The sequence below is a fragment of the Bombus affinis genome, chromosome 2 (assembly GCF_024516045.1).
Source record: "Bombus affinis isolate iyBomAffi1 chromosome 2, iyBomAffi1.2, whole genome shotgun sequence".
In the NCBI taxonomy this organism is placed as follows: domain Eukaryota; kingdom Metazoa; phylum Arthropoda; class Insecta; order Hymenoptera; family Apidae; genus Bombus; species Bombus affinis.
Window position 1 is genome coordinate 17,159,284 of NC_066345.1, and position 23,814 is coordinate 17,183,097.

Here is a 23,814-nt window from a genome sequence, read left to right on the forward strand (position 1 = left end):
ATCTATAAAAATCTATTCGAACTGAGCTTGATAACGTTTATGTGTCCAAATCATCGTCGTCGGATATATTGGATGTGAAACGATGTTTCACTTACATTCTCACTGATTAGTTTTAATCCTTCCGGCCAATGGTTATTAACTGTAAATAGAAATTATGCGTAATATAGACTGGATAATGATAAATTGAACGGTTGTATCAGAATCATTATAAGGGATAATGGTGAGATACAGAGGCGGCAGAAAGGCTGTTCATTTTTGAATCATCTTTATTCACGCAAAACAAGAATAGATTTAAATATCCGTGTCAATAATCGTACGCGTACACATATGTGTGCGTACACGTCGCTTAGGTACATGAAGCGCGTGTACGTAATTTTTGACGCATATACATGTGTGTTTATACGTTACACTTTATGCGTATGGAATATAAAGTATACGTATAATGTACAGTATGTACATGTATGTATGTATATAAAGTATATAATATATATTATACATTATACATTATATATCAGATAGTATATATTATATACTATATAAGATGTAATATAGTATACTTTATATATATGTATAGAGAGAAACAGAATGAGAGAGAGAGGGGGGGGGGAGAGAAAATTATAAAAGAATCGAATTAAATCAAATAATATACGCACATCACGCCGCGTCTTTTTCGTTTCTACCTACGTACCTGGTGACATGAGCAATGGGTTACCATCGATATACATACATAAAATACATTATATATCGTAAAACGAAGAGTCGATAATCGGTGTTTTATCTGTTGTAACGGCGACATTCGCAAGACTCGGTAACGAAAGTGTGTAGATGATTTCGAGGAACAGTTACATATGTTACGAGGTAGAAACGGATATATATCGGCGATGAGATTTCGGAACGATATCGGAATGGGTTCAATACTGATTTTGGAATGGTTCGTAATTCCCAGGATTGGGACGAGTGTTAGAACAATAAATAATATTTAGTAACGTTAATGGAATTTTCATAGTATCCACTTAACGGTTCCTGCTTGATAATCAGAGATCATCTATCGGGCTGTAAACTTATACGCGGAAATGATTAATTTCGATCGTAACTTTTTTCATACAATAACTATTTCGAAGAATATTGTTGCGTAAGTTTTGTGACCGCTTTACGATCGCCTTTCTCAAACTAAAAAAGTAAACAAATAAATAAATATTATACATTTACTACATACGCATAACTCCGTTCATCGTTCGTCTCATGAACAACCGAGTATTCGCATTGGTCGTTGTTTTAGCTATCTACACCACGCAATTTTGTTCGCTTCCCTATATTTTTCCAAATAATCAAAGGTTGGCTCGAAGTTGTCACACTGTCGTAGCAATTAAACAACAATAAGTATGCTATAAACTAACAATATAATATAAAATAATATAATATAGTATAACACAATATCAGTAATAGAAGTCATAGTCGTAGCAATAGCAATAAGTTAATAATAGTAATAGTAATAGTAATAGTACTAACGATAATAATAGTAGCGATAGTAATAGTAAGGGTTGTAATAGTAGAAGTAGCAGTAGCAGCTGTAGTAATAATCAATAAGAATAGCAGCAATAAAAACGATAGCAACTGCAATAGTATTCAATGATGATATCGATATCGTTGCATTGCTGTTGTAGTTGAAGTTAATAGTAGCAATAACTGAAACAATAGTATTAGTAGATGTAATAGTTATGGTGAAAGTGGAAATAGAGTAGCAACGAGAGTGACGATGCAACTAATTTTACTTATATACAATTGCAACGACAATAGCAGTAGTAACGGTCACAGTAGCGATAGCAGTACTATTGGAGGTAGCAATAGCAATGATTTAACAACCACAACAACAGTATAATTATTTTTACTGTTTTTGTAGTTTTTGTAGAGCGGCAATTGTAATAGTAATAGTGGTAGCAGCAGTAACATTATAGCATTAATAATAGAAATACTGTAGATAATTGGTGACGTAGTGTTAATTTGATCCATGAATCTTTCTCGGTTTTTGTATCGAATGCCCTGCTTTAGCCAATCATTTGAACATTTTGACGATCGAATCGAAGTCTATTACTAAAATCTATAACGAAAATCTTGTCCTCTTCCACAAGTGCATATAAAGCGGTTTGGGCGAGATTTTTAATGGTAATTGCGACAAACCATCATAAAGGCTCTATCTATCTATCTATTTAACTATCTATCAATCTACTTTAACCATTGGAATCATATACTGAATAAGTAACATGTACGATTGCTAGTTTTCTAAGAATTATAATATCAATATAAAAGGATAAAAAATAATAACCGTTGTAATAACGGACGACGGTATTTAAAGTAAATAATTAATGATTAATTGAATAAAACGCAAATATTCTGTCGACTAGATTCGTATATGGGTTCATTAGCACGCAAACTTAGCTCATACCACTTCGTTTTCATGCTTTGATACGCACTGCTTTGAAAAAGGAGAAAAACGAATGAGACGAAGCTGAGATAACGATAAAAATGAATAATTTAACTAATACTTTATTACGTCTACAATCACATCGATCTGTCGGTAGATCTGTGATCGCCTTATAGCAAAAGCAGAAATTTTGCTGATTTATTTAACTGATAATTCATCGAATATTCGCCCATTAAATCTGTTTAAAATTCAATCTGTTTCTGTAAAGATTTGTTTCTTCCCGGATGCATATTTGCATGTCTCATTCTTTTTCTCTCCCATTTCCCCGCTCTCTCCGTGTGAACGAGTGTATGCGTGTACTAATCAATTACATTTACTGCTAATCCATTTGATGCATCCTGGAAATGAAAGGAAGAGGTATGATTGCGTAGCGTGCCTCGAATTCCCAGTTCAGGGTTGTTCGATCTTTCGGACGTTGCGAAGGAAATAGCATGAACGAATGTTGATAAGTTACTCAAAATTCTGCGGAAAATCATTGTCGAAATTGTTTCTTATAGCTTCTCGTTTCTCGTAGTTCCTCGTTGGTCTTGTTAGAATCGTTCATCGTAGATGTCGTGTAAATGAAAGTCTTCGTAATGAAAGCGCCTCTGTGTTCTTTTCTTCTTACTTCTTGCCGCCTAGGTACTCGACCATCTCCAAAAGCTTTTCCTTTTCATCTTCAAGCAGCAATGCTTGAACGCAGCTGCTGAAGTATTGCGTACCAAAGCAGTTTTGCCTAAATATATAAAGAAATAAATTAGATCGGATATATATATGCCTTATATCTCATCGTGTAAATCAGATTTTTTTTTTGTTTCTTTGTAAATCGAATGTAAAACTGAGAAAGAAGAAAAGAAAAGAGGAAAAAAGAAAAGGAAAGAAGAAACGAAAAGAAAAAATCCAGGATTCGTTCGTTTGGTTTCATACGGTCTTCTTTTACGCCTTGAAACAAGAAACTTTCTCATTGTTATTATCAGTTACACACATGAAATTGTCGTTTTAAGACACATGAAATGTCAGCGAATAGACCACGCCTTTTCGTACGATAAACACACACAAACGAATCCTTCAATTTCGATATAACGATCGTTAAATAACGTAGAATTGAAGAATTGAAGAATTGAAAAATTGAAAAATTGAAAAATTGAAAAATTGAAAAATGTACCGATTGAAACGGTGTATATATTTCTTTTCTTATAAAACGTGAAATGACTAGTAAATGATTTACAATGGATATATCTTGTCCTCAAAAATCGCAATTGCAAGGAGACAAAAACAACAAAATATATAACAGCTGCTTCCAGCAACAGAACCTGCAAAAATATTTGAACGTTGCAAAAACTTGTTTTATCATTCTCTCCTCTTTGCAGTACATATTTCCATTGGCATCCTGTACCCGTCGTGTTTTCTGAAAAATGTACGTTAGTACAAAATCTGTGTTGTTTCGACGGGGCACGATAACGCGCGACAAAAAACAGTTGGAAAAAATGTCGAAAAATGTGTGTTGCTCATCCCAAAAATCGTTGGGAGAAAAATGGAAAAAGCGAATCGGAAAAAGAATGTAACGCCGCCATTTCGTATCTTATGAATCCTCGAATATGGTTAGGTACGACATTGAAAAATCATCAAATGTAAGAGTTAGAAGAAATTAATCGGAAAAGAGTAATTACTTGTTGCTCAAAATGCGCATAGTGCGTCTATTGAAATGCCTATAAAATGTACTAAAATATCGAGCAACATAATTTTATTATTGCGAAATTTACTTAAAATTACCTAAGGGCACATACAGCATGCGCATATGTCGCGTATCATCGTGTATATTGTGTGCATCGTTGAGTCGTGGTTCATAAAGTCTTGAGACGATGACAAAGGCGTATAGTTTCCGTCGATCGGAAAACAACTAGTTCGATCGTAAATGTTGGTAACTATCGGGAACGAGAATTTGTTAACGAGCAACGAAAACAAACGTGCAACCAAAAAGTAGAGAAAATTCAAGAATCGGAATATAAGAGGACAAGAAGATGAGAATGGAGATGGAGAAAGAGAAATAGAGAGAGGGGAATGAGAAGGAGAAGGAGAAGAAGAAGAATTTAAAGAGAAAAAAGTAGTTGTTCGAGACTTAAGTAAGATGAATGATTGCTGGAAGAAAATGATAAAATAGAAAAGAACGATAAGATGATCGGGGTAAATCGAAAAGAGAGGAAAATGAGAGAAGCGAATGCGTTCGGCGAATAGAGTACATATAAAGCTCTAAAATGAAAATACGCGGATAAGAAATCATAAACATAAAAAAAAGAAGCTACCTAAACCCCGGGTTCCGCTCCATGAAGTGTCTTGATCCATGTTTGGATCTTCTCTACTTCGTCTTGTAACAACAGTACGTCTAAGCATCCTTTGAAGTAGTCTGATGTAAAGCAGTTTTTCCTGGAAAAGATTTCAAAATACAAAGACTAAATATAATCCGGTGAATTCGCTACATATCGTTATCTTGAGCGATTCGTCCTAGATCTGAAAATAAGTGAAATATTAGCGAGGTTCGTTCTCGCTAGTATAAGATAAGGATTTTTAGACAACCTTCGACTCACAAATTCACCGACAAACGGTAAAACCATCACTGGACGATACACTTTTTCCAATATTCCTTCCTTCTTCGAGCTTACAATTTGCGATTTCTCGACATCTGTATCATCGACGTATCTAATCGAAAGTACGTTTTAATCCATCGAAATATAATCGAAGTTACATATCGACCTTTCGATTGTCGCACTTCCTCTCGTGAAAAGTTTACGTAAGGCGTAAAAGAAATCACGTGCACGTTCTACAGAGAAAATGTTTGAACAATTTCATATCTACACAGTATCGAACATCTTTCTTGCCTCCCTAAATTTTCTCTAATTCGTACTGTTTTTGAGGCACGAAACATCTGATCGCACGCGCGTTGTATTATCGACGGAGTAAAAAAGACAAGACGATTGCAATCACTGTATATGTACGCGTGCAGTAAAACGAATGTTTTCTATCGAAGGGACGGAGGATGTCGACGATACGGCCGGGTAAAAGCATTCGTGATAAAAATAAAAATGTAAGTACATACTTGTTCATGTTTTATGTCGAAAGGAAGGAATCGTATCGCGTGCATTACTTTACGATGGTACCGAAAAATTTCGTTCGTCGATGGTTATCTAAATCCACGATACGTTACAATAAACATACTAGACGAATAGACGATGTATGTCGCATATATGATCGATAGAACGTATTCGAATCTTTACGGATAATTACCTGCATAGTTGATGTAATTGAGGTTCCCGAAACAGGTTATAACAATCCTCGCAGATACGGTCCAGCCGGGCAAAGATACTTTTATCGTATATACCCTTACATTGAATATCGATAAAGGACCTTTTACCCAAAGGATGTCCATTCAAGATGCCAGCGTCCGTTAGACCGATGCACGACGAAACGAGTAACAGTGTCACAGACCAAGCTAACACAGAGACGAGTTTTGGGCAGGGTATCGATACAGTTGACACGATCGACGATTCGCTCGGTAACGAAGGTAACCTCGAACATGAGGTTTGTTGTACGCTCCAGGAATATGACGACAAGTTCGATGTCGGCCACGTCGTTGACAATGGTAGAAAGATGGACGACGATGACAACGGCGATGACGACGATAATGGCGACGACGGCGTCGATGGCGACGGCGATGGCGACGTTGAGGTTGTCGTAGAAGACGGCATCGTTACAGACGATATCGATGTAGTTGTGGATGGGATGGATGAACGAGACATCGAGAGCGGTAAGGTTAACGATGATAAAGATGACGATGAGGAACGAAGCCTCTGTTGCCGATGCATAGTCTGAAAAAGAAATAAAGTACAAAATAGATCGACAAATCGAAAAGAAACGAAGATGTTAAAGAAACTGATCGTTTTATACGCTTTAAACTAGAAAGACACGGTCGAGATTTGCCGAAGTTTAAGAACGAATAACATCTCTGCGGCGAATAATATATCTACGATAAAACCGCGCCAGAGAAAAGAAAGACTAGCGAATATCGCGGAAGAAAAGGAGAAAGAGGGGGAGAGGAAAGGAGGGGAAGAGAGAGCGCGAGAAACGTAAAATTCGAAGATGTATTAAATCCATCCATTGTGGAGACTCGTGTAAGTACTTATATGCTTGTACGGTTCGTACACCGCTTACGGATGCATATGGATTTCGTACTTGTACGTTTCAGTGTCCCTGCACTCTCTTTCCCGAACCTAACCCCTCGAAAGTGTACAAGTTGTTTCGTGGCGCTCGTAATAGTGGCCGTCCGTGTTCTCCTTGTCATTTTACCGTGGTGACAGTAACAAACAGCGGCGACAGCAATAACGAGAAGGAGAAGAACGTCGTCGACGACGATGACAACGTCGACAATAATGACCGCGGCCCTGTTCGAGTCGAGCACACGGCATTTCCAGGCTCGACAAACTCAAAGCGATTCGTGAGGTAAAAGTAAAGATGTAAAGCTCTCCTCCTAACCAGTCCCGCGGCAGTCGTTGTGAATGGACCACACGCAGGTAGGCCCCACCTGTAAACGTCCCGAACCGACAACTTCATTAAGCGGAGCTGAAGCGCAGAGCGGCACAGCACGGCACGGTACTGCATAGCAATGTGCGAGACGAGGGGAGCCTTCTTATGCGCGGCGATGCGGGGCAATGCGAGATTCTCGAACGCACGACGGTTTCTTGTTTGTTCTTTTGCCTTCGTCTCATCGGCGCGGCGGCACCTGTACACGCCGAGGAGAACGTTTCGCTCGGTTCTCTTTTTTCGGAACATAATCACTGCTCCCGGGTGGGATCTTATTTTTAGCCACGACCGATTCTCGGAACTCTCAAACCGCCCCACTCTATATCGGACCCCCACCTGGTAATTACCTGCAGCCCGATAATTTGCCGCTAAAGTCGCTCGGTCTCGATCGTTAAACATCGTCCCACGGATTTTCAGACCGAGTATGATCGTCCATCATCGATCATCGATCGCCGACCGCCGACTGTTGATCGCCGATCATTGGCCGTCTCGCCGCATTGCGTCGTATCGCGCCGCTAATTCATCTAGTTTTTCTAACAATTTGCATTAATTTGCAACGATGATCGGCGTCGATAAACGGTAATCGATCGATTAAAACTCCACTTAACAGGTTTAATTACAATAGTTAAATTTATCTATAGACGAGTTTCCATTCGTTTCCGATATTACGTTTTTCAATGGTATTTAGCCAGATTTGCGAAAGTAACGTTGATTTGCGATTAAAAGTCTCCGGTTGTAGCTACAGCTTTCTCTTCTTCGCAGAGCGAAGAAAGATAAATTCCTGCTTTACTAAATTGGAATTCTAGGTTCGTCTCGAGTCCTGAAAATAAAGAGGGAATAAAAAACTACAGATGATGAACGCGATCAACCCGCGTCAGATCAACTAGAGATGAAAATAGGAGACGAAAGGCTTACGTTAAAGATTTTAGGGTGGAAAACTATAAGTAAATATCGAGACCGAGGGGCGAGGAAGAATGGATGGCGAGATGGGTGGAATACGAAGGGTGAAGAGCAGATAGTGGAGAGTAGAGTGGAGAGCAGAAAGCAAAGTGAGTGTACGTAAACGAAGAAAAAGTCAATGGAGACCGGTTACTCGACAGGTGAGGTCTTTCCTCGGTCGAGCCATGCACAGGTGTGCAATCTGTAAATCCCCCTTAGCAAAAAACTATACACTCTTCGGCACCGCTTCACGGCTCTGTCGCGCGCTGTTATCCGAGTCACTAGTTATGTACGTACGTACTGTATACACGTTCGATGCTTACACGCGACCGAATGCAACTCCTTTATCCACACGCATCTTAAACGCTTGCATTCGAATCGTGCGAATTAAAATATAGATCTTCCTTGCACCCGAAATATTACCGACACGCCTCCAAAGTATCCCGTTTACTCGCGTCCGTTTAACTATTTTTATTTCAGATCTAAAATGCGGCGCGAGAACGAATGTGATAATCGAACGAACGAACGTTTGTCGTTCCTCCAGTGTTATACAAGCTCTTCCGAGAATTCGGAATTGAGAGCTTATCGAAAAGAAGAGATCGGTTGAATTTGTTTGTTTGAAGAGGGAGTATCTCAAAGCATATCCTGTTGCGTTGTAATGCCACTACTCAGAATCAGCAACATGTTCCCAGAATTATCAACATCGAATAAGAAAATAACGAATATAAGATCGCTAGCAAAACGGGGGGGAAAAAAGGAGAAAGAGAGAGAATAGTAACGTTACAAGTTGAATCGAGTCGTTTTGAGTCGAACCCACTGAAGTCGAAAGCCAGTTGGGTCGAATGGGATAAGAGGAAGGAGCCACGAGGCGAAACGGTCTATATCGTTAGATACATCGTTGGGCTCTCCTCACCAGGTGGTCCTCTTCCCGTGCCGGATGACTCAATCGTGAGAAGGAGTTGCTCGACGAGCTCACGAGAAGACTCGCTAGAACCGTGTGTGCTTCGTGTCTTGGTATGAGTTTGTCTGCCCGTCTCCTACCACATTCGTGTATTCATGTACGTACATATACGCGATTCAGTGCAGTCCCTTCCCGACCTCCTTGGCTTTCCTCGTGAACCAGCTTACCCGATATTTCTACGCCGGTGACAGTGGTGTGCGTACTTACACGTGTATGCAGATCGTTCTGGTCAAACACGTGGATCTTTCGAATAAAATGATCTTCTCGTCGTCTCTTTTTATTCGTACGCGTTCATTCGCGAGGAAATTAATCGAAACGAACGGAGCTTAGAAACAAGAAGAGAGACGACGCGATACACATTCGCTACTTAATAGAGCAAGCAAGCAGAAAAGATAGTCCAAGTATTTGCAGGGACGGAGAAAAATTAAACGCGGAGAAAGATTAGATGGCTGAAGAAAGAGAAGAAGAAGAAGAAGAAGAAGAAGAAGAAAAAGAAGAAGAAGGAGGAGGAGAGAAAAGGAACCGTTTGAGCGGTAAGCGAGCAGATTCAAGGGAAAAAGAAGAAGGAAGAAAAAGGAAAGGTAGGTGCGGATCGTAAATCGATAGACAACGAGGTGACAAGATCAACCAGCGAAAGGATTATCGATCACCTCCAAATTAATACACGAATCTGTACGGGATACTTAAAATTATATTTATCTATTTTTCTCTTTTTCTGTTTCGTTCCTACGTAAAAACTCATGGCTGTTCACGCTGTGTTGAGAAATCGATTCTATTTAAAGAACGTGTATAAGAATAACATATGCAGCTATGGTGCACGGTACCGACAGATGTTCCGATCAACGATAAAAATCGACGATGAAAGAAATTGAGAGATTTATTCGCTTGTAAACGGTAACAGCGCAGAGGGAGGTGCATAAACTAAACTGGTACTTAAATAAGTACTATATGCTATAGGTATTAAAAGAAATATCAAGAAAGCGAAAAGGCATCGAGGAATCTATATCGTTCTTGAACAAGTTCGAGAACTTTCCGGTAGAGTCGAACGTAGTTAGAGGTAATACTTTGAAAGTGCCGCGAAAGTGCTGGTTATCTGGTCACGATCGAAGATCAAAGAGGTGGGATAGGAAGAGGAGGGAAAGAGAAGAAAAAGGGAGGGCGGGGGTTGTCAGCGGAGCGGGGAGAAGGACGCGGAGAAGCCGAAGAACTCAAGGAGAAGGAGAGATAGGCGGGTTGAACGGACGACGGAGGATCGAGGCGTCCGGCGTCCTCGATCGCGGGATCTTGGAGCAAAACTAACGATCTCCCGTTCGCTTGCAAGATCAACACGACGATAATTTAATACACGAGATCACCACCCAGGTGTGCTCTGACGTGTACAGATGCTGTTTGTAACCTCGACAAGAAGGAAAAGGCTGAGTCGACAGAAGTGGGAATCTGTATACTGTATGGCGTATGGGATTCCAAATGCGAATACGAGCTCTTCCCCTTTTCCACGATCTCTCTCTCCCTCTCTCTCCCTCTCTTTCTCCCTCTCTCCCACTCTCCTCTTTTTCTCTCTTCCCCTTTCCCATCCCCATCGTCATCCCCCATACGTTGGTCTTTCTTTCTTTCTCTCCTATCCGTATTCTCTCTCTTTTTGCACTACCGATATAAATGACATATACACGTGGACGCGTGCTCAGATTTTTGCGAAATACTTCGAAAACATTTCAACGACCGATGGATAGATACATCTTCTAAAAAAACTCGATCGTTGCTGGCCAACAAACGTACGCTCGAAACGCACGGTCATGAAATATCATGATTGTCATCGTCACTCTGCCTCTGCTATAACTTCGCATTTTAACATATCGAAAATAACATATCGAAAAATAATTTCCAATTGGAAGGTGGATACTAGCTTATAGCTATTAAATGCCGGGAACGCGGAGCACAAAAAAGGGTACGTTCCTTTGACGTCATACCCTTTCGTAGAAACAGCTCGATACATCGAATCGTCGACAATCAGAATGAAAAAACAGAAACACGCGTATACTACTAGTGGTTCTCCGATTCTCGAAGAGATGCTACATAAATAGAAGAGCCAATGACGTCAATCGTTTGCGTTAATTACATAAGGACAGTCCTTATTAACCTATGCCGACAGCTAATGACGAGTTAATGATCGCGATAAAATCTCTAAATCCATTTATCGATCGAACGACGATTCTCATCATCTCCTTTTTGCTGCCCCTTTTTATCTTTCCAACTGTTTAACTATTCCAATGAATTAGTACGGTCGGCCGTCGTATCGTCTAATTTGGCCCTGTATATGTATGTATATATATACTTAGGCACGTAAATATACATATATACATGTCATCTCATCGTTATTTTAGCATATGTATATAAATAATCTAAAGCAAAGTATATAATTAACATAAGAGTATAATTAGACAAGAGCAAATTTAACATCTTGATTAATTTATAGCGATAGAATTTGCGCAAAGAGAATTATAATTCGAATGAACGACGCGTGTACCATAGTGTGCAGATCGATTTCTTCAAACCCTAGTTCTCATTAAATATGATTATATTTCGTGCATCGTCTTATTCTTTATTACGTAGTTCGTGTTAGCATTATGTTACTCAACAAAAATCACGTGAAATCATAGGTTTTTCCATACTCCTTTTTCATCTCGAATCGCTAATACAAAGGAATTTCGTAGAAACAAACCAACGTGCAAGTTGATATTTGCATTAAAAGACGAATAGTGAAACTTATTTCCATGAAATTCGTGGAATACTCACGAGCAGAGCAAAACAAGGCAAATCAAGACAAGACAAGGCGAGACAAGACAAGGCAAGGCAAGGCAAGGCAAGGCAAGGCAAGCCAAGGCAAAGCAAGGCAAGGTAAGGCAAAGCAAGCCAAGCACAGCTGCGTCCTGCGTCCGCATGCACCTTCGTATGCAATGTACGTAGTCGACGCGCGGGTATTTGCGAAGGAATGTTCAACAGGTGTGTCGCTCGGATTGAGCTTTATGCGCGCGTACACGCCTTTCCTTTCGCCCTTCCTTCTTCTTTCTTTCTCCCTTCTGTATATCCCCATTTTTCTATATGTTGAATCTTGTACGCCAACAGTACCGTAGCTCAAACAGGCCGATTATAATATAGAAAGTGTCGCGATAATAAAAATAGACCCAAAAGTAAGAAATATCATCGCGCCTCTTCCGAACCTACTTCCGGCAAGATAAGCCGTACAAATATCAGCTTCTACTTTATACGTTCCTCGCTTCGTCTATATCGATCTGTTCGATCCGTTTAACGATAAGTAAAAAGCTTGGAAAAGCGTGACATGATATGGTTTTCGAACGACGTATGCATGTAAATTGCGTTATTTAATGTAATAATACTGTGGTGTCATATTGTTACTGAAATCGAACGTCGAAGCCAATTATTTCTCGCCGAGTCGAGATACGAGAAAGTATACGGAATATATACACAGTACACAGCCATCGACAGAGAAGTTACTGTTTCTTCAGTGTGGCCGTGTCTTTTTCTTAGTATGCTTGGAATCATTCTCCAACTCGCGGCTAAGTGGTGGTTAAGAGGAAGCTATAAGGAGAGAATCGTACACGATTTATTTACACGATCTGGCTGGCCTGGCTGCCCGTTACATTTTAAAAGTGTAAAGTACATGTATATATATACATATATATATATATATATATATATGTATATATATATATATATACACACATTTCGCGTATGTAGGACAAAGCTTGCACTGTGGTGGTCGCTTCTACTGTCGTTCTGGTTATCGTATCAACATTGCTGTCTAGTCGCGAATTTCACCCATCGGACGTCTTTAAGTGTCCCTTATCGTTCGTCGTTGTTTCTATCCACTGAGTTTTTCTATTTTTTCTTTTTTTTTTTTTTTTTTTTTTTTTTTTGAGAGAAGTGACAATGGTGACAATGTCAGTGAGAATTATCGTGATTTCAATACGGCCGCTCTATTATCGATAATAAGCGAGTAATAAGCGAATAGTGGCGACAACGACGATCAAGGTATCGAATATAAGCGCGAAGAACGAAGATGGTGGCCAAACAGAAGTAAATATAGAAATTGAATTGGGGCTGAAGCAACGGTACTAAAGCAGCGTAGTGTTCACGAGTACGCGTACAAGTAATAGCAGAAACAAGGACGGGAATAGGGGCAAAAGCAGAAACAAATGCAGAAAGAAGAACAAGACAAGAGTTGCAGTGACTGCTGGCAGCAACGTCGCGATTGGACATTAGCGTCGAACACTGTAGTGGGGCAAAGCAGCGTTCCGGCAGACAGCTTGGCGTCCTATGGTTCGCATTACGACAAGCTGTAGCCTTTCTCTGTCTTTCGCTTCTCTCGTTTCGCTTCACCGCATCTTACATTGCTAATGTTTCGACGTGTTTTCTACGGTTATTCCAACATATCCTTTTCTCAGTTTCTCTTCCCTTAATATCTCTGCAATTAGTTTGCTTTCCTTTTCTTATCTCTTCTCTCCTCTTCTCTTCCCTTCTTTTATTTTCTCCTCTTTTCTTTCTATCTTGCCGATTCCAAAATGCCAACGAATTTCCACGAATGCTACGGCATCATTCGCAAACAGATAAACATGCGAGCGAGACGAAGATCGATCGAGAATCGAATATAAACGCGATAAACGATGGCGATTAGTAAATGTTTGGAAGAAACAGAAAAAAGCAGGGGTTAGCTATCGCGAGTTTGTAGTTACATAGAAACGTGAATGAAAGTAAATTGCGATGGAAACGGAAACTGGGAAGAAATTGATCTCTATGACGTTTCGCGATAGACAAGCGCACGATTCAAGAGTACAATACGGATAATTCTTCCTTCCAAATAGAACTAATCGAACCGACCGTTCGATCGACAGATTTTTAAATATTCACACGAACATGGTGTAAGACTACTCGTGTATAAAAAATTGATAAGGAACATATGCCAATTTTCGTTTGTTTCTCTTTGACCATAAGCCACGTCTCGTTTAGACGGCAGTTACGGAGCTAGTACAATCTAACGCGATTAATCGCTATACTGGCTTAGCTTGTAACACGATCCGTTGTAAACCGTACGTAGTAGTAAGTGCATTTTGTTCGCTTGAAATCAAATTTCGTGGCAGCGTATAGCATCGACGATGTACCAACCGTATAAAAGCAATCGCATATTAAATATCTGTGTGATGTTTATAAATTTATAAGAAGCGGAATCTACGCTACGTTTCACATCTGAAGCATCACGAAGAAACGATGCAACGATATTAAGTTTGCTGGAATCGTGTGTCGCAATTTAGTTAAATCCAGCGCATTTCCCTACTTGCATTTTGCGATCGTTTTATAAGATTTCTTTCGCAACATTGCGAGACCGACCACGATTAGTCCGTTCATCTTCTAAGCTAATAATTTCGAGAACTCGAGTGAAATACCGAAAGAATTAAGACCGTAAGCTACGTTTCTACCTGCTTGCCAGAAAATGCGCACGCTCGCTGGGCGAGTTTCTCGAGAGGCGTGTCGCTGCTAGCTACAGGTGGCTGTACCTCATTCCTCCTACTCTTTCCCGATTTCCTTCGTCGTCATTTCTTTATTTTATACTTATACTCTATGATATCACATACGCAATGTCCGTTTCTTTCGCTCTTTTAGAATTTCATCCAGTACGAGCATATGTACGTTACTTTCTTTCTTACTTACACGTTGTTCATTGTTAAATGTTGTTTCGCACGATTCCGTTTTTTAACAGTACTTTCCCTTTCCTTTCTCCATATTGTAACCAAACTTTTCCTTTTATTCCTCCTTTATTTCTCTTTTAACGCGTAGCAGAAACATTTCACACCAGGTGTAAACTCGCCTTTTACAAAAGGAACGACTATCGAATTAGAACATAAGAACACGTATTATATACGTGCTATACGTAATTAATAATGTTTCTTCGAACCATCTGTTCGCATCTTCTTGCAGCGGTATATCAAAAATATCACACTTTCGGACTAAACCGATATTAACTCTTTTGTCTGCCATTCCATTTTACTTATTTACGTTTCTCGTGCGTTTCTATTCTTTGCAATTTCGTCTTCTCGTCACTAGTACGGAAATTCGAATTAAATCGACGTACCTAAGCGAAGAACAAGCCCGAATCTCCTTGTTTCCCGCTTCTTCATACGTTGGTCTTTCAAGTATGACTCAACCCGTGTTTGGTCCTCACTCGGCCCTGAGTGAAAGATTCTCTGAATGAACTCTAAAGATAGAGACCCTCTATATCCTTTCATCCTCTATCTTCTTTTCACCTTTTCGTTTGTTCTCTTTCTTTTTCTTCTTCGTCTTTCTCTTCTTCTTCTTATCCTCCTCCTCCTCCTCCTCCTCCTCCTCCTCCTCCTTCTTTCTTTTTATTCCTCGTCTTTTTCTAACAGTGTTCCACTCGAGCACTCTAACAGTGCTCTTCCCTTTTCGTTAATGTTCTCGACAGCATGGTAGAATTTCGTTCGACAACATGTGGTTCCAACTTTTTAAATTAGCTGCTTTCGAGTACTTGTCCGTAAGAGCTTTACGCTTGTCGTGTAAATTCATTTACAAAAAGTTTCGAAGATTCGAAGATACGGAAGCACGTAACTCATTTTGCGGCAAATTCATCGAAACGGATAAATAGGTGAATAAGTGAAAGTGCAAAATACAGTTTACAGAGATATGTTATGAAACGAACGATACGTAAAATTAGTAGTTGGCTCGAGCGAAGAATCGAAAGAAAACCGCAGTTTCGTTCTATTTTATCGAATTTTAAATATGTTGAACCTTGGGTCTTCCTGATCGCGCATGTTTCTCCAACGAGATGAAAATAATCGAAAGAACAATGAAAAACTACTTGACTTGCCCTATCGATTTGATTCGATTAACGGAAATGACGATCATAAGTGCATTAAAATTAAAGTATCGCGTTGTATCCGTAGGATAGACATAACAAAAATACAAAACTTACATTTAAAATGCTCTTTCTCCCTTTTTCTTTCACCGTATTCCCGTTTGTTATGCTTTCTAACTGTTTATCTTCTGCTATGCTGTTAAGTCTTTCTAACTTTCTTTCTATGGATACCGCTCTTCTGTCTTCTCTTACGCTTTGCACTCCTGTTCGCTTGTTTTCCAGTTGTACAAACTATTTCCTACAGGCCGAGACGATCGTTTTTATGCAATTTGGTTTTGTTATGGTAAATCCCTTCCTACAGTAACCTTTTTCTTCCTCTTCCTCTTCTTTTTCTCCTTCTTCTTCTTCTTCTCCTGCTTCCTCCTCTTTTCTCCCTCCCACCCTCCCACCTGCTTTCCACCCCCTATTTTCTCCCTCTTCCCCCTCCTATCTCCCACCCTCCCTTTTAAACAGTTTCGTATTCACTATTAATCGCCCTCTCTCTCTCTCTCTTCTCTTTTCTTAATATCGTCGTGATAGCCGACGATATTAAGAAAGATATTAAAGAAATCGTACGTCGATCTCACCGAGAAAGTCTCTGCCAGTCTCGATTCTAGTCCTTATTTATTCCTTCTTCGCTTCGTTTCTACTTTCCGATGTTTAAATCTAACGTTAGCTTTAAAAGGCTCAAAAACAACAATCACTTCACTAGATATTTCGTACGCGCCACCTCGCCTCCCGTAGTTTGTCTTAACGATCGTTTAGTCGCTCGACGACCACTTGATTCTCTTGGCAAATCGGAAATCTTTCGTATTTCTGTCTGCTGTGAAACACTTCCTTCTTCGAGGTAGTTCCTCAAACGTCGCGGAAGGAAACATGCGAGACAAGTACCACCGCGGAACTGTGGTATCGCGATCTCGAGAAAGGCGCGCGCGCGGCAGAATGCCCGCCCGCCTCCTCGGCCACCCACCCCCTTACGGCTCCAAGCACCGAGTCCGTCGGGGCCGAACAACGCGAGATATATCGAAGGACAGCCGTTCTCCGACGCGATCCACCGCGCACAGGTGGGCCGTGCGTGACAATCCGAAGAACCGATCGGATTGGCCTATTTGTATATTCATCTACTTATTCCTTTATTTTATTTATCTATCCGGCTTTCTTTCCTAATCTTTCCTTTCTTCTCTGCTCGCTCGCGCATCCATCGTGCATACGTAAATCCGCTCTCTTTCCTTTCTTTACTCTCTTTCCTTTATACGTATCAAAGTAATTCGGTCCTTTCTCTTACGGTTACCAACTCTTTGAACACAACGAAGATAAAATATGCTCGACAAACCAAAGAAAGAGTTCCGACATGACGTTACCTCCAGCTGGCTATCGTCGTTCGTACGATACTCGAATTTTTGACCAGTACCGTGTTCCTATGGTCTATCTCTTCTTTTATAGTTTTTATTATTATTGACATCGTTAACGTCGCTATCAGTATCGTCATCGTCATCGCCATCGTCATCGTCACCGTCACCGTCATCGTCACCGTCACCGTCACCGTTACTCGCTGTTGCAATCATTGGAATCACTAGTATACCATCGTCAACGCTATTAACGCTACATCTACCAGCATCATCAACATCATCACTGGCAATACCAGTTCTATCTACGTTTCCATTGTATATATACATATGCACATCTATTTCTATCACCACTATCTACTTCTTATATAATTGCAACCTCTATCTTATTGTCTTTTTAGATCTCATTCCTTTTTTTTAGATGCCATACTTGGCTTCTTCTACGTACATTATTTTTGGTAATTAAATATAGTTCGATACATTATTCGAGAATGCTTCACCCTTGTCTTTCTCCGATACGCTCTATCGTCCATACGTACAGATGCTTTCCTCTTAAAAAAAATATTCGAAAAATACTCGTTCAACGTTCCTCGCCAATATGCAACGACAAGTATCAAAGATGCAATATAAACGTCGCTTGTTTTCGTCCAGTATAAAATATTTTGTCGAGTCAGGCTATGTAGAACAAATATTTTATTATTTCATGTTCCAAGAATGTACATTTAAAATTTCGTAGAAAATTTCCTCCGTGTCATTTCGATTTTCTCAAACACCGTGCGTAACCTATTCGCAAAGAACCGAGCTACTTTAGAAACTGTCTCGTCATGGTCGCGTAAACTCGCGTCACGGTTGCATCAACCGACAACAGAACTAAGTTCATTGCGTCATTTTATCTTCTCCATTCAAAGCCAGTTGTAATAAATCTTTCCCAATTTTTTAACAAACATCTAATACAAAAGTTGTATACGATCATCGTCAGCTTTTTATGAAGAAACGACTGTTTGTTACGTTTACACGACGAATGTCGTCCATCGAACAACGGTAAGGCATAAACCATGGGCCAAAATGAGATTCGACCAGATATATGTAAGTATAATCGAAGAAAAGGTAAAACTTAGTGTAAGATTTTGAAAATTTCTTGCTCTCGTTCAAAATATTCAGCTCGTATGGAAAAGAACAGATAATATTTGTGTCATCTTATTGTTTCTCTTGAATACGGATTATCAGGCTGCTCGCTTAACTTGAGAAATTTCAACGAAGAGCAGAGAAACAAAGTAAAAGTACAAAGACGAAACAAACAAACGAATAAACCAAAGAATTATGGAAGAGAATACAAAGAGAAAAGAAAAAAAAGTTATGAATGGAAATAATGGATAAAAGAGAAGAAAATGTAGAAAATTGACACGTCTGAAACGAAGCAGCGATCGATGCCAATTAATATGCATAATAACGAAAGACAGCGTTATTTTCGATGAAATATTCCGTTAAATGTTACGCACGCTCCAACATGCCTTTCCACTTTTTTTTACTACAATTATACTTTATAAGTTTCGCTTACAAAATAGGTAGGTTCACAGAAACATTCACTCTCGAAACTCACGTAGCGAATCGCTAAGTTGACACGGCTCCTCGTAGCGCGGTGACGGTCGTTGTCCTCCATGGTGGATTATACGCGCCGGCAGCTTCATTTCCCTCGAAGAACACCGAATTAAATCGAAGTCAGCCCTACTGATACGTTCGCGACTTAAGAAAATTCGATCATCGTTATCGACTAACAGTTTTCCCTTCCACAAGGATACCGTACACCGGTAACGAACGTTTACAACGCGAATACAACGCTTTAGCTTGCTTTTCTTCTTCCCAATATGTAGCTCGTTTTTACCTATAATTGTTCCATTCTCACACAACCTATTCTTCTCTATATGTGCACAAGAACTCTCTTCTACGTATCACGTATTTTCTTCTTTTTTCATAATTTTGTTATTGTTTTAGTTGCGTAACATTGAACTTTATTACGATTGAGAGAGAACTCTGTCAACGATGAGGAGGGCTGATAGGTTTAATGTCTGTATCCGTGCCAGTCGGTGCATACGCTCCGACCAATTTTCTCACGCGTTTGGCTCCAACGTCGACAGCTACTCCTTGTACCAACAACAACCGTTGTTGCTTCGTTCAGTCATTCACCAAATTTATAATCTTAATACCGAATCAAACACCGAAATATGTCTTTGATACGTCACTGTATATGATAACTCTTCCTTTAACCTACACGCGTAATTACTTTCTCATCTTCGACTATACGTATGCTCCTTTTTTTTAATTTTTCAGCTCTTTCTCCTACTTTTTTTTAGTCCAACTCTCGCCTCTCCTTCCAACGCCACCACCACTTGCACCTTCACTTCCACCACCACCATCACACCACCACCACCACCACCACCGCTGCCACTACCACCGCCACCTGTACCTTCACCTCCACCTTCACCTCCTTCTTCTGCTCTATGTTCTATTCCTCCTCCTCTTCCTCCTCCTCCTCCTCCTCCTGTTTTCTCTTCTGCTTCGTAACCCTCTTCCTCCTCCTTGTCTTCCTTTTTTCCTTTCTCTTCTTACCTCTCTTTCCCTTTCGAATTCTAACAAGTATTAGTAGATCACAGTAACATTTTAACTTTCTTGCAAAACATGGAACGAACGTAATACACCAACTTTTTTTTCACGTATAAATTTTTTACTTTTGTTTCCCGTTGTTTTACATATCGTGCATGTACTTAAGAATTAATTCTGTACGGAAAGTTTAGTCGACGAGACTCGAGTTTGCCTTCTTCTTCTCCTGTCTTTCTTTTTCTTTCCTCTCCCTTTTTGGGGAACAGTAGAAAATGCAGAAATACAGGACAAGATCACGCAACGGATGTAAAGTCTTTTTCTCTCGTGTATGGCGTGTAAAAATTATACGGGAAAACTGATAACTGGTGGACGAAAACAAACAAGTACGAAGAAGAAATATGACAAGCGAAATTAACGGTAAATTTCGCATAAATGGAACACTGTAAAAGAGAGGGGAAAATACAATAACGTCCGAAACGTAACGACACGCGGCACCAATTTGTCAGGTTCAGAGCAAAGAGCAAAGCATCGGTGATAGAGTAGCCAATCACAGTGAATACTGACTCGGAATCGGACTGGTTGTGTAGGGCTGCGAAGCACGCACACGCTTTGCCATCCTTTTCTATTGCGGTCGAGCCCCTCTGTAGGTACGACTGCCACTTAACGCGAATGGACGGTTAAAAGACCCTCCTGTGCGAGTCAAGCGGCCACTCGAAACAACTACGATCAGCCTAGGTTCCTCTTACGCGCACCCGTTCATTGCTAACCCCCTCCTCTGATCCTACTTCACTTCCCTTCCCCTTTCCTCCCTTTCGCTGTCTTTCAGTTGTACCTCTGCACGCGTGTGCTCGTGTTCTCTCGCGGCGAACCGTATCGCGAGTCACAACGGAATGGTTATACTCCATTTACTCGTACGTAAAGTATTATGCGGTCCGAAAAGCAGAATTCATCCGAATTTTTCTATTCCGATTCCCTAACACCGTGCCGTTCTGTTCTCGCCGTTTCTTCCAACAAAATTCCAAACTTGAATTTTCCAAATACGGCTATACAAATCAACCTTTCTCTCCATCATCGAAGAATGAAACTCCGAATCGTGTGTGATCATCCATCTTCTATCATGGAAGCTTTGAAATAATCGGTCAACGTTTGGGACGATCGTTAGACTCCTTCTCCATTCCATATTTACCATCAGGCTTTTTATAGGTTAGTTTGTTACTTTGATGAATTCTATTGAATCGAATCAACGTGAATTAATATGTACGTCAAACCGATTTTTATGTATCTAGTACTTACAATTAGCGAAGCAAAGAATATCGGGCAAAGATTCCATGAAGAAAATTAACGTTAGTAAGAAAAGACAGAAACGGGAGAAAGATGAAATGTCCTTTTCCGACGAACGGACCACGATAGGGTTGAGCTATAAATAACTCGACAACTTCTCTGAAAACGGAAAGTAGCTCGCCTTCGAGTTCCGTAGCAAATTCCCAGAATAGCTTTCTGGATCGGTGTTTGTTCGTCCGTCCGTTCGTTCGTTCGTTCGTTCGTTCTTTCGTTCGTCCGGTCGCTCGGTCGGTCGATCGGTCGGTCGGTCGGTCAGTCGGTCGGACGCTTGGCCGGTCGCTAGTATACCATGTGCGATTATGACGTTAAATAATAAGTGGTTACGTTGGTTATTTTTCTAACGTCACTTACACGATCGCCTTCTTGTATCATTTTTTTTAACAATAAATAAATGAAGAAACTATTTAAATGGATCCCTTGGATCGTCTACGTATCTATGTTTTCTTTTTTCAGTTTTCAGCCGATCGATTTAACTTATGCGGCATTTCGTAATTACGTAATCCATAAATCATTAGAGATTATATCGTTTATCGATGTAATCAATATGCTTACCGGCTGTTACTAACGAATTATAATTATCGCACACCATAGGTTTCCAACGATTATCGAAAGAGATTTTGCCACTAACGACACACTATATTATTTACAGACGTTAATTGTATGTTTTAAAATTTCGATATATATGAAATATAAATACAATTCATTGTTAGTAATCGAAGCGCGACTTTATGATTTTACTATATTATTATATATAGATATGACCTAACTCTTAAATAGCACCTGATTTTAAATATCCTATGTTTATCCTAATTTTCATCACTCACGTGGTTTGGGATATTTAGTTAGACCTATCAGTTAGACAGATGATAACATATAAAAGATATTTACACCTGTTTTTCTGTATTTAATCACTTATAAGCTCCTTTTTTTTTTTCATTCTCCACTGCAATATTTCCTTCCCCGAACGTTTCTGACGCTCTCTATATTCTATTCCCCTATTCATTAACGATTTGACTATCGACCTTCATCGTTGGGGAAAGATTGTGTAATGATTAATGGATAATGCTTATCATGTCGACTATATATAAGAAAAATATGTATATATATACAAGTGTATATAAGTATATAAAAGCAAAATACGTATAGATATAGTAAAATATTATAATATTTGGTATAGTAATAAGAAAAAACTCGGTAAACGATTTTGACTCGTTGAAACATCCAGCAGTTGAAATGTGCTCACGGTTCATTCGAAAGCGTGCGTCAACATGATTCGTTGATGACGTTTACGATATCACTCTCGAACGACCGTGCCAAGATGCAATTGATATAAATTAAAGCGGACAATTAGAGAAAGTGAGAGAACGTCGTTCTTTTCTCGATATATCTCATTGGGTAGACAGCTGGCCGTATATACACGTTATTTTGTTTCAGTTATTTGTCTCTTAAGTCTTGGACGACCATTTATTCGATGGCATGCTTCTGTATTTGAAAATGGAACGTGACTGTAGCAGCAAACACGGTTAAACAAGCTCTACTTGATTCAAGCCGAAAAAATAGCCATTTAAACTTTTCATGTTTTAGTTATCCACCTTGTGTCTCTTATCCATGATTTTTATATAAGTTTTAGAAAACCTGAGAGAAAGAAAGACTATGTGGCGTGTGATACATCCTTTCGACTTTCGAAACGATCCGATTCAATTTGACCCGGCCCTAGTTCGATTCGAATCCATATACGATTCGTTTTGATTCGATTCGACCCGACTTGTGTTCTTTTATGTCCTGTTGCGTTCGATTTTCTTGCTCCATTCCCTAGTCACGACACGATACGCGATACTCGAGACACTTAGACATGCGACACTCGACACTCGACACTGAATACCGAGGACGAATCCAGACCTTAAAGACAATGACAACGTTACGGTACAGAGTTTTCTCCAAAACCAGAACTTTGCTGTCGATCGAGATAACAATAACTAGAAAGTGAATCTTTGAGTCGGTATCTCGAAAGACATACCTTGATACGGTCTTCCTTGAATGACAGTAACAGCACAACGAACTGAATCCTTCTGATCTAGGCGTCGCGGCGTTCCGCGTCTAATATACACCTCTCGGCGGGTGTTCGGTGCGCGCGTCCTTCTCTTTCAGGGAGAACCCCTTTCTTCGCCACCCCTTCAACTTGCCCAGAGAATCGCTGCGTTATCGCTCAGCTTCGAGTTACCTCCCTCGGCACCACCAGCTGCCCGCCTAATTGCGAACAGGCAGAAATAGAGCCTGCAATCTTCTTCCTTGCAAATAACGAGTAGCTTACGTCTTGTTCGTCACGAGCTCTCTCCCTCTCTCCCTCCCTCGCTCTTTCCTTTGATTTCTTCTTTCTCTTTTCCCTTTTTCCCTTGCCTTCGTTTCTTTCCGTTACCCTCCCTTCTTGTTATCCTCCATCACCTATCTAGCTTTCCCGTCCGTTCCCATCTTCCTCCCGCCTTCGCTTCGTTTTCTACGATTCTTTCTTTCTTTCTTTCTTTCATTCTTCCTTCTCTCTTTTCTTCTTCTTTATTTTCTTTCGAGTCATCTGCCATCGTTTCAATTAACTTTTTCAAGATTAAATGTAGACGCGTGACGCAATGTTACGAGCTATATTTCGAAAATTGACGATGGCAAAGGATGATAC

General features: G+C 40.0%; 2 protein-coding genes across 11 annotated transcripts in view; one reads left to right on the forward strand and one right to left on the reverse strand.

Annotated features, from left to right (window-relative positions):
- The window catches only part of LOC126928799 (peroxisomal leader peptide-processing protease), a 28,818-nt gene that overhangs the window by 1,344 nt on the left and 3,660 nt on the right, over positions 1-23,814 (forward strand). The window contains exon 1 of one of the 7 annotated variants that reach the window (XM_050744607.1): positions 4,909-5,543. The exons of 1 other annotated variant lie outside the window; for it this stretch is intronic. Coding sequence is in view for 2 of the 6 variants with exons in the window: in XM_050744599.1 (XP_050600556.1) it covers positions 9,382-9,517 (136 nt within the window). In the remaining 4 variants the exon portion in view is untranslated. Of the gene's footprint in view, positions 1-4,908; positions 5,544-9,347; positions 9,518-10,142; positions 11,832-17,685; positions 18,294-19,668; positions 21,009-23,814 lie in introns of those variants that run through there. 5 more of the 7 variants (XM_050744599.1, XM_050744600.1, XM_050744606.1 and 2 more) reach the window with 5 other exon arrangements.
- LOC126928824 (ion transport peptide-like) lies at positions 249-23,745 on the reverse strand. Of its 4 annotated transcripts, none has more exons than XM_050744670.1 (4): positions 23,164-23,745; positions 5,744-6,324; positions 4,765-4,885; positions 249-3,197 (listed from the first exon to the last, which is right to left on the reverse strand). In XM_050744670.1, exons 2-3 carry the CDS (start codon positions 6,319-6,321, stop codon positions 4,765-4,767), a joined length of 699 nt encoding a protein of 232 aa, XP_050600627.1. In that variant the 5' UTR covers positions 6,322-6,324; positions 23,164-23,745; the 3' UTR covers positions 249-3,197. The 4 variants fall into 4 exon arrangements, with proteins under 4 accessions (XP_050600627.1, XP_050600624.1, XP_050600628.1 ...); XM_050744667.1 differs by lacking the exon at positions 23,164-23,745 and adding an exon at positions 18,808-19,609; XM_050744671.1 differs by lacking the exon at positions 23,164-23,745 and adding an exon at positions 15,940-16,248.

Coding starts and splice junctions, on each gene's coding strand:
- LOC126928824 (XM_050744667.1), bottom strand. CDS start 18,867: ATGGAGGACAACGACCGTCACCGCGCTACGAGGAGCCGTGTCAACTTA. Junction 6,325..18,807: donor TCAACTTAGCGATTCGCTAC/GTGAGTTTCGAG, acceptor TTTCTTTTTCAG/ACTATGCATCGGCAACAGAG. Junction 4,886..5,743: donor CAATTACATCAACTATGCAG/GTAATTATCCGT, acceptor AATCTTTTCCAG/GAAAAACTGCTTTACATCAG.